At 56.7% G+C, this 9514-nt stretch overlaps 1 protein-coding gene across 5 annotated transcripts in view; it reads left to right on the plus strand.

The window, feature by feature from the left end:
* Positions 1-6294, plus strand: part of CORO2B (coronin 2B) — a 31773-nt gene extending 25479 nt beyond the window's left edge. For 4 of the 5 annotated variants that reach the window (XM_048317743.1, XM_048317739.1, XM_048317741.1 and 1 more), the window contains 9 exons: positions 426-590; positions 1009-1125; positions 1510-1614; positions 1984-2080; positions 3182-3294; positions 3765-3855; positions 3940-4079; positions 4653-5246; positions 5347-6294. In XM_048317743.1, the coding sequence (XP_048173700.1) occupies positions 426-590; positions 1009-1125; positions 1510-1614; positions 1984-2080; positions 3182-3294; positions 3765-3855; positions 3940-4079; positions 4653-4784 (960 nt within the window). In that variant the 3' untranslated portion in view covers positions 4785-5246; positions 5347-6294. The remainder of the gene's footprint in view (positions 1-425; positions 591-1008; positions 1126-1509; positions 1615-1983; positions 2081-3181; positions 3295-3764; positions 3856-3939; positions 4080-4652; positions 5247-5346) is intronic. The other variant, XM_048317740.1, reaches the window with a different exon arrangement.
* Positions 6295-9514: the final 3220 nt, after the last annotated feature.

Genomic DNA, 9514 nt, shown 5'->3' on the forward strand with positions numbered 1-9514 from the left:
GGGAGAGCTTCCATAGGGCAGGGAGAGCTTCCATAGGGCAGGGGGACATTCCATAGGGCAGGGGCAGCTTCCATAGGGCAGGGAGAGCTTCCATAGGGTGGGAGAGCTTCCATAGGGCAGGGAGAGCTTCCATAGGGCAGGGGGACATTCCATAGGGCAGGGGCAGCTTCCATAGGGCAGGGAGAGCTTCCATAGGGTGGGAGAGCTTCCATAGGGCAGGGAGAGCTTCCATAGGGCAGGGAGACATTCCATAGGGCAGGGGCAGCTTCCATAGGGCAGGGAGAGCTTCCACAGAGCAGGGGGACATTCCATAGGGCAGGAACAGCTTCCACAGAGCAGGGGGACATTCCATAGGGCAGGAACAGCTTCCATAGGGCAGGAACACCTCCCCCCGTCCCGGGTGGCTCCAAAGGCCCTTCCCGCAGGTGCTGATCTGGAACCTGGACGTGGGCGAGCCGGTGAAGATGATCGACTGCCACACGGACGTGATCCTGTGCATGTCCTTCAACGCCGACGGCAGCCTGCTGGCCACCACCTGCAAGGACAAGAAGCTGCGCGTGGTGGAGCCGCGCTCCGGGAGGGTCCTGCAGGTGCCGTGGAAGGAGGGGTTGGAATGAGGTTTTAGGGAAGAATCCTATGGAATGGCTGAAAATGTCCGTAAGGTGCTGGCGGGGCTCCTGGTGGGATGTTTTCCGTGCGGCGGGATCCAGTTCCCGGGCTGGGTGTGGAGAGGATGGGAAGGGCTTGGCCTCATCCCGAGGAGAGGAGTTGGAGGCTTTGATTCCGTTGTTAATTAAGGATTTGTGGAAAATGGTGGGAATGAAAGGGGAAGGTGCAGGAGGAGGATGGTGGGTTCTCCCTGATATTCAGGAAAATGGGAATTTTTGGCCAAAGGAGAGAGCTGGAAAATGGGATGAGATGGGAGAGGCGAGGGGGGAGACGGAAGGGGCTTTCCTGGGATGAGAGCTGGATCCAAAGGGAATTCCAGAGCTCATTCCCGTCTTGCAGGAGGCCAGCTGCAAGAACCACCGCGTCAACCGCGTGGTTTTCCTGGGAAGCACGAAACGGCTCCTGACCACGGGAGTGTCCCGCTGGAACACCCGGCAGATCGCCCTCTGGGACCAGGTGGGTGCCAGGATCCCGCTCCATCCCCAATGGAATTCCCGCTCCATCCTTTCCAGGATCCTGCTCCATCCCTGCTGGAATTCCTGCTCCATCCCCACCAGGATCCCACTCCATCCCTGCCCGACCCTGCTCCATCCCTGCCGGAATTCCCGCTCCATCCCTGCCAGATCCCTGTTCCATCCCCAATGGAATTCCTGCTCCATCCCTGCCAGATCCCTACTCCATCCCTGCTGGAATTCCCGCTCCATCCCTGCCAGGATCCTGCTCCATCCCCAATGGAATTCCTGCTCCATCCCTGCCAAATCCCCACTCCATCCCCACTGGAATTCCCGCTCAGCACCGCCATCGGGCCACGGCTAACACCGGGATTTTCCTGTTTTCCAGGAGGATTTATCCATGCCCCTGATCGAGGAGGAGATCGATGGGCTCTCGGGGCTCCTCTTCCCGTTCTATGATGCCGACACCCACATGCTGTACCTGGCTGGGAAGGTAGAGATGCGCAGAGCAGCGGGATGTGGCATTCCCAGAAAATCCCCCAGCATTGCCCAGGGATTGGGGCTGGAATTATATCATGGAAAGGTTTGGATTGGAAGGGAGCTTAAAATTCATCCAGTTCCATGGATGTCCCTGCCATGGGACAACTTTCCCTATCCCAGCCTGCTCCAGGCCCCAGCCAGCCTGGCCTTGGACACTTCCAGGGATCCTGGGGCAGCCACGGCTTCTCTGGGAATTCCAGCCCAGGCAGGAATTCCTTCCCTGTATCCCATCTGTCCCTGCCCTCTAAATGCTCTTCATCCTGGTTTTTATCTGCCTTCTCATTTCCAAATCCATTCCCATCCCTCTTCCCTGCTGCTCCAGGGCGATGGCAACATCCGCTACTACGAGATCGGCTTGGAAAAGCCCTACCTGAGTTATCTCATGGAATTCCGCTCCCCGGCTCCGCAGAAAGGACTGGGTAAGGATGGACGTGCTGCTGCTCCGCTTCCCGGAGCGGGGAAAAGGTGCATGGGGAAGGTGCTGGATTACATGGCACCGGGAAGCGGGTTGGGATTGGGACTGGGATTGGGATTGGGTTTGGATTGGGACTGGATTTGGTTTGGATTGGGATTGGATTGGGATTGGACTGAGTTGGGATTGGGTTAGGATTGGGTTGGGATTGGGTTGGGATTGGCCTGGGATCGGGTTGGGATTGGATTGGGTTTGGGTTTGGGATTGGGATGTGTTTGGATTGGGTTTGGATTGGGTTTGGATTGGGATTGGATCGGGATTGGGTTGGGTTTGAGTTGGGTTTGGGTTGGGATTGGATTTGGGTTGGGATTGGATTTGGGTTGGGATTGGGTTGGGATTGGATTGGCTTGAATTTGGGTTGGGATTAGGATTGGGTTGGATTTGGGTTGGGATTGGGTTGGGTTTGGATTGAGATTAGGTTGGATTTGGATGGGATTAGGTTGGGGTTGGGTTGGATTGGGATTGGGTTGGGTTTGGATGGGATTAGGTTGGGTTTGAGTTGGAATTGGGCTGGGATTGGGTTGGATTTGGGTTGGGACTGGGTTGGGATTGGGTTGGGTTTGGATTGGGATTGGGTTGGGTTTGGATGGGATTAGGTTGGGTTTGGGTTGGATTGGGATTGGGTTGGGTTTGGGTTGGAATTGGGCTGGGTTTGGGTTAGAATTGGGCTGGGTTTGGGTTGGATTTGGATTAGGATTGGGTTGGATTTGGTGGGCGCTATTCCGGCTCCGGAGCATCGGCTTCGGCTCCTGCAGGGCACCATTCCCATCCCTGTGGAGATCCCCACGCGGTGCTGCTGGATCCTGGTCGGGTCCATATCCAGGGACACCATTCCTGCTGTCCCACCTTGCCGTCAGTCCGGGATTCCCGGGATTATCCCAAATAAAAGCTGCTCATCCTTTTCCCACCGTCCCCGCTCTGCACCTCAGAGCCACGACGAGGATGGATCCAGTGGAGCCCCGCGTGTCCCAGTGGAGAGCAGGGATGGGTTGGGCTTTTCCATGGTGGGAATTCCATGCGGATGGCCGATCCCTGTCCCTCTCCGCAGGGGTGATGCCGAAGCACGGCCTGGACGTTTCCGCCTGCGAAGTTTTCCGTTTCTACAAACTCATCACCCTCAAGGGCCTCATCGAGCCCATCTCCATGATCGTCCCGAGGCGGGTGAGTCCTGGAATGCGGGAATGAGCCGGATCCAGAGGGTCTGGGGTGGCTCCGGAGCCGTGGAGATGCCCCACTTGGAGCAATCCCACGGATGGCTCCGTTCCCACCATCCTGGGACCTCTCCGTCCTTACACGTCCCAGGGAGCTTTCAGCCATGGTTTAGCGGGAATGATTTTAGGGAATGTTTCCCTGAGGGATCGGTCTCCCCTGGGGTTTGGGAGTTGTTTCCATGCAAATATTGCTCGGATCGGGGTTTTCCGGGAAGCAAATCCAGCTGTGCCGGCCAGGGCTAGGTGGAGGATGCCATCCCAGGTTCTCTGCTCCAGCCAGCACTTCCCAAATTTCCTCCCTGTGCCCCACGTTTCCCAACGATCCGGGTGTTCATCCCCTCCGTGGGGGAGGGAATTATTCCCATGTGCCCAGGGAGCGCATTCCCGGATGCCATTGCTCTTCTCTTGCCGTGTTCCCAGTCGGAGACGTACCAGGAGGACATTTATCCCATGACTCCGGGCACGGAGCCGGCCCTGACCCCGGACGAGTGGCTCAGTGGGGTCAACAGAGGTAAAGCCACCGGTGGGGGTATCCCAAAAATATCTGGGATGTAGGAGGGGGCCGCATCCTGCTGATCCGCCGGCTCTCCCTCAGATCCCATCCTGATGTCACTGAAGGAGGGATACAAGAGGAATTCCAAGATCGTCTTCAAGGCGCCGGTGAGGGAGAAGAAAAGCGTGGTGGTCAACGGGATCGACCTCCTGGAGAACGTCCCACCCCGCACAGAGAACGAGGTGGGGCAGCCCGGGAATGGGAATGGGAATGGGAATGGGATGGGATGGGATGGGATGGGATGAACCTGGAAAGGCACTGCTCTGCCGATCTCTATCCCAATGGAGGCGGGAGTGTGGGATCCTTCTAGGGATGGGAGCCCAGGATCCATCCCAGGACCCTTTTCCATGGTAGAATCCCAGGATTCTTCCCAAGGTGGGAGCCTGGGACCTTTCCCACAGTGGGAGACCGGCATCCATCCCAAGACCCTTTCCCAGGGAGAAAAACCGGGATCCATCCTGCGACCCTTTTCCAGAGTGGGAGCCTGGGATCCATCCCATGACCCTCTCCCACGCTGGGATCCTGGGATCCAGGGGCAGCCACAGCTTCTTTGGGAATTCCATCCCAGCCTCTCCCTACCCTCCCAGGGAGGAATTCCTTCCCAAAATCCCATCAAAATCTCCCGTCCTTCAGTTCAAATCCATCCCCTTGTCCCCAGAATCAGCCGAGTTATGGCTCATTCCCAAAAATCCTGGGATGAGTGGCTGGTGTGATCCCACCAGCTCCATCCCCTCATCTCCATCCTCCTTTTCCAGCTCCTCCGGATGTTCTTCCGGCAGCAGGATGAGATCCGGCGGCTGAAGGACGAGCTCTCGCAGAAGGACGTTCGGATCCGGCAGCTGCAGCTGGAATTAAAGAACTTCCGGAATATCCCGAAGAACAATTGACTCCAGGGACATTTTCTAAATCAATTCCTTTGTTTCTACTCCGCCCCTGAATTCCTTGGATCCACTCACCCACAACACAATTCCAGAATCCGCGGCTGCCGAGAGCCTGGAATCACGTCGTGCGCGTCTTGTCCGGCACTAATCCCGCTCTAACCCGATCCCTGGGAAAGCCCGGAGGCTCCCAGTAAGTCGGAGCCGTGTCCGTTCCGTCGGGATGAGCCAGCCCGGGCGGATTCCCGGGAAAGCGCGATGCTTCCTTGCTATTAATTTCTTTTCCTATGCAAAGATGTGACAGCGGGAGCGGAACTGGGAAAAGGGCGGGAAGTGGGAAGGGCTTGATCGTCAGAGGGGGTGTCCGTGTGGGAATCTGGGATCCTTCCCCTTGTGGGAATCTGGGATCCTTCCTGATGTGGGAGTTTGGGATCCTTCCCATGGTGGGAAACCAGGATCCTTCCTGTTGAGGTAAACTGGGATTCTTCCCATGGTGGGAAACCGGGATCCTTCCCGTTGAGGTAAACTGGGATTCTTCCCATGGTGGGAAACCGGGATCCTTCCCGTTGAGGTAAACCGGGATTCTTCCCATGGTGGGAAACCGGGATCCTTCCCGTTGAGGTAAACTGGGATTCTTCCCATGGTGGGAAACCTGGAGCTCTTCCCATGGTAGGAATCTGGGATCCTTCCTGTTGAGGTAAACCGGGATTCTTCCCATGGTGGGAAACTGGGATCCTTCCCGTTGTGGGAAACTGGGATCCTTCCCATGGTGGGAAACCTGGAGCTCTTCCCATGGTGGGAAACCGGGATCCTTCCCATGGTGGGAAACTGGGATCCTTCCCATGGTGGAAACCTGGAGCTCTTCCCATGGTGGAAAACTGGGATCCTTCCCACAGTGGGATCCTGGGATCCATCCCAGGACCCTTTCCCATGTTGGGATCCCAAGACTCTTCCCACGCTGGGATCCCGGGATCCTTCCCACGGTGCCGGGGCTGCGGCACGGCCGGGATGTGGCGGGAGCAGCCCATGGGAAGCGATCTGCTCCAAGTTCCTTTAAAATAACAAAACCCGCCTGGAATTCCCGCCCAGAGAGGGATTTTTGCTCCCTCCGCCTGTGAAAAGCGGGATTTTCCCTCCTCCTGCCCGCCGGGAAGGGGCCACGGAGCAGGGGGAAGGATATTCCTGGGGGTGCTGCCCCAGGGATGGATCCCGACGGATGGATCCCGAGGGACACCCCCGGAGCGCTCGCTGGGCTCGGCACGTTGGACAATCCCGGGATTGATGGAATTTGCCCGGAGCACAGGGAACGACACCGGATCCTGCTGGTTTTTCCTGGAGATCCCTATTTCCACTCAATCCAAGTTGCTGAAATTCCCGGCGCTCCTGGTGCGGCTCCGTCCCGTCCGTGTCCCGCGTTCCCGGTGTTCCCGGCGTTCCCTGCTGCGTTCCATGTGCTGTCATTCCCGATTATTTATGCTCCCACGGGATAGTGATGGAATAAAATCTTTTCAGGATACCAGCGGCGCCTTCCTGCCTTTCCTTCTCCATCCAGGGGCTCCGGGGGATCTGCTCTCGCCTCAGGGTTGGGGGGATCCCAAGGGAAATTCTGGGATGAGCTCCTCTGGAAAAGGGATTCGCCGGTGGCCGGAGGGGAGAGCAGCCACAGATGGATCCTGGAATAATTTGGGATGGAAAGGAATTTAAATCCCATTCCACAGGCAGGGACGGCTCCCGCTATCCCAGGACACTCCAACCTGGCCTTGGAAAATTCCAGGGATTGGGAATCCAGAACTTCTCTGGGAATCTGTGCCAGGGCTTTCCTACGCTCGCAGGCAGGAATTCCTTCCCGATATCCATGGAAACTCCCTCTCTTTCCGTTCTCCTCCCATCCCATTCCCACAGATCCTCCCAAAATTCCATCCCTGTTTTCTCCTGGCCCCAAATTCCCAGGTCAAAATTCCTCGTCATCCAGAGGGCAGCCAGCATGGAAACGGGGGTTGATTCGAAGCTTTATTCCCGTTTTTTTCCTGGTGTTGGGAATGCGTTCCCAGCTTTATCCTGCCTCAGGCCTGGAAGGAAAATCCAGGTTGGGATTTTTTAGGGATGCTTAGGGAGATCTTGGAATTCTCGTGCGGATCCAGGTGAGATTCCTGATATCCCACGGCCTCCAAGGGATCCCCTGGAAGGGGAGATCCAACGTTTTTCCTTGGATCCATGGAAACGAGGCCGATTCCGGCTGGGAGTGGGGCTGGTTAACGAGCTCCAGGAACATTCCCGCCAATTCCGGCACGATCCGCACGGTCTCGGGAGGCCGGAGCAGGACGTGGCTCCAGGGATGCCTTTGGAACGTGGATTTCCTCCAAGGGCTCCCCGAAGGTTTGGGATTTGCCAGAATTCCCAGGAAAAGCCTTGCCCCAGGATCCGGCTGCTCCTCCTGTGGCTCCCCTCTGCCAGTGACAGCTCCGGCTCTTCCCAGCGTTTCCCCGTCTCCATCCGGCTGCTGTTCCAAGCAGGAATTCCCGTTTGAAGGACAGGACGGGATCCAGAGGCTGGGACGGAGCGGTGGCGCCGCGTGCCGGGATCATTCCCAGCAGGAACGGCGGGATTATCCCAAATCTCCCGCTGTCCCCGCCTGCGGAGCTGCTCTGGCTCCGCATCCCAAATTCCCGAGGACCTGGAGCTGCTGGAGCAATTCCAGAGGAGGTCCCGGAGCTGCTCCGAGGGCTGGAGCCCCTCTGGAGCCAGGCTGGGAGAGCTGGGAATGTTCACCTGGAGAAGGGAAGGATCCAGAGAGAGCTCAGAGCTCCTTCCAGGGCCTAAAGGGGCTCCAGGAGAGCTGGAGAGGGACTGGGGACAAGGCATGGAGGGATGGGACACAGGGAATGGCTTCCCAGTGCCGGAGGACCGGGATATCGGGACATCGGGACATGGGGATAGGTGTGGATTTTCCGGGTATTTCTGGGTGGCTCCCTGGGTTTTCCAGGGTTTAATCCAAGCAGCGAATCCCTAATTCCCAGTTTTCTCCCTGCCATCCTTCCCCCTGGTTTCATTCCAAAGCCTCCCGCCCATTCCCTGGATTTCCAGTCCCCTCCAGGACCCTCAGGAATGCCCAAATTCCCATCGATCCGTAGCCTTTCCCAAGCTTTCCCCAGGCCTAAATCCAGGCTGGAATTGCACCTTTCCCACCCTCACACTTCCAGGGATTCCAGGATTTCAGGGAAAAGGCTCGGGGCGCTCCGGTGTCCGGCAGAATCCGCCCCTTCCCTCTCCAGGTCCCGTGGGATGATTCCTTTCCCGGTTTTTCCCTTTTCCCGGTTTTTCCCTTTCCCGGTTTCCCCTTCCCAGCCCTCCCTGCTCATCCCAAGGATCCTGACCTACTTTTGCTTCCCGGAGTTTTCCCTTTGTTCGAGGCTTCCCAGCCGCGAGTTTCTCGGGATGCTCCGTTCTCCAGGATTTTGTGGGGCCTTGCTTAAAGTTAAAACCGGAATTGAGATTAAAATTCCCAGGAAAATCTGGGATCGGGAATGGGAATGAACAGGATGCAGAGGACCCGCTCCGGGCGGATTTGAATTGGGAATTTTCCGAGGATTTCCTGGGGCTGATCCCTCCTTTTCCCGATATCCTTAAAATCCAGGGAAGCTTTTCCTTCGGGTCCAGCCCCCCCGGATTCCGCAGCTCCAGCCCCGCATTCCGGGGCTCTGCTGGAAGCACAATTCCCTCGGGGCAGATCCGGAGGAATTTTGATGGATTTAGTCTGGTTTTTAGGAATTTTGCACTGCAGCCTTTGGACCCGAGGGGGGATTCCCACATTCCCACTTCTCCATCCTCTAAATCCCACTTTTTCCACCCCTAAATTCCCACTTTTCCCTTCCAAAAATCCCACTTTCCCAGCCCCACATTCCCACTTTTTCTACCTCCAAAATCCCACTTTTCTCTCCCCACATTCCCACTTTTCCATCCCCTAAATCCCACTTCTTCCCTTCCCACATTCCCACTTTTCCACCCTCAAATCCCACTGTTCCACCTCCACATTCCCACTCTTTCCTCCCCACATTCCCACTTTTTCCACCTCCCGATTCCCCCTTTCCCAGCCCCACATTCCCACTTTCCCAGCCCGCTCATCCCACCATTCCTTGTTTTCCGGCAGCCACACGTTTCGCAGCGATCCGGCCATTCCCGCTTTGCCATTCCGGGTGTTTTCCTGGAAGGAATTCCAGAGGCGGAATTTGTATCAAAAGCTTTTATTGAAATTCCTCAAAGCCAAACAGACAAAAAACTCCAAAGGTGGCTCTGCCGGGCCCCCAAATTCCCAAAAAACCCCGGGAGCCGCTGGATTCCCACAGCCGGCAGCTTTCCTGGGCAATACAAGTCACTTCCAGAGGGATTTTTCCCGCGGGATCTGTACATTCCCCAAGGATTTTCCGTGTTTTTGCCTCCCACGAGGTAAGAAAATACAAATTTTCTGGAATTTCCATGGAATTCCCGGCGTCTCCTGGTATTCCTGGCTTTTTGGGTGGAGAATTTGGGATTTTCCAAGCGGTTTCTCCGGGATTAGGGGCGGATATTCCGGAGAAAGCTGCTTGGGAAGGGCAGGAGGAGTTGGGTTTATTCCAAGTGGTGAATTGAGGTTGGGAAATTCGGGAATTTGGGATGGTTTTTTAGAGAGATTCCCATTTGTTTTCCATGCCTGCCATTTCCAGGGATTTGGCTGCGCTCCAGCCGTGAAAATTCCCCCCCAA

This window comes from Corvus hawaiiensis, chromosome 13 (assembly GCF_020740725.1).
Source record: "Corvus hawaiiensis isolate bCorHaw1 chromosome 13, bCorHaw1.pri.cur, whole genome shotgun sequence".
Taxonomy (NCBI): Eukaryota; Metazoa; Chordata; class Aves; order Passeriformes; family Corvidae; genus Corvus; species Corvus hawaiiensis.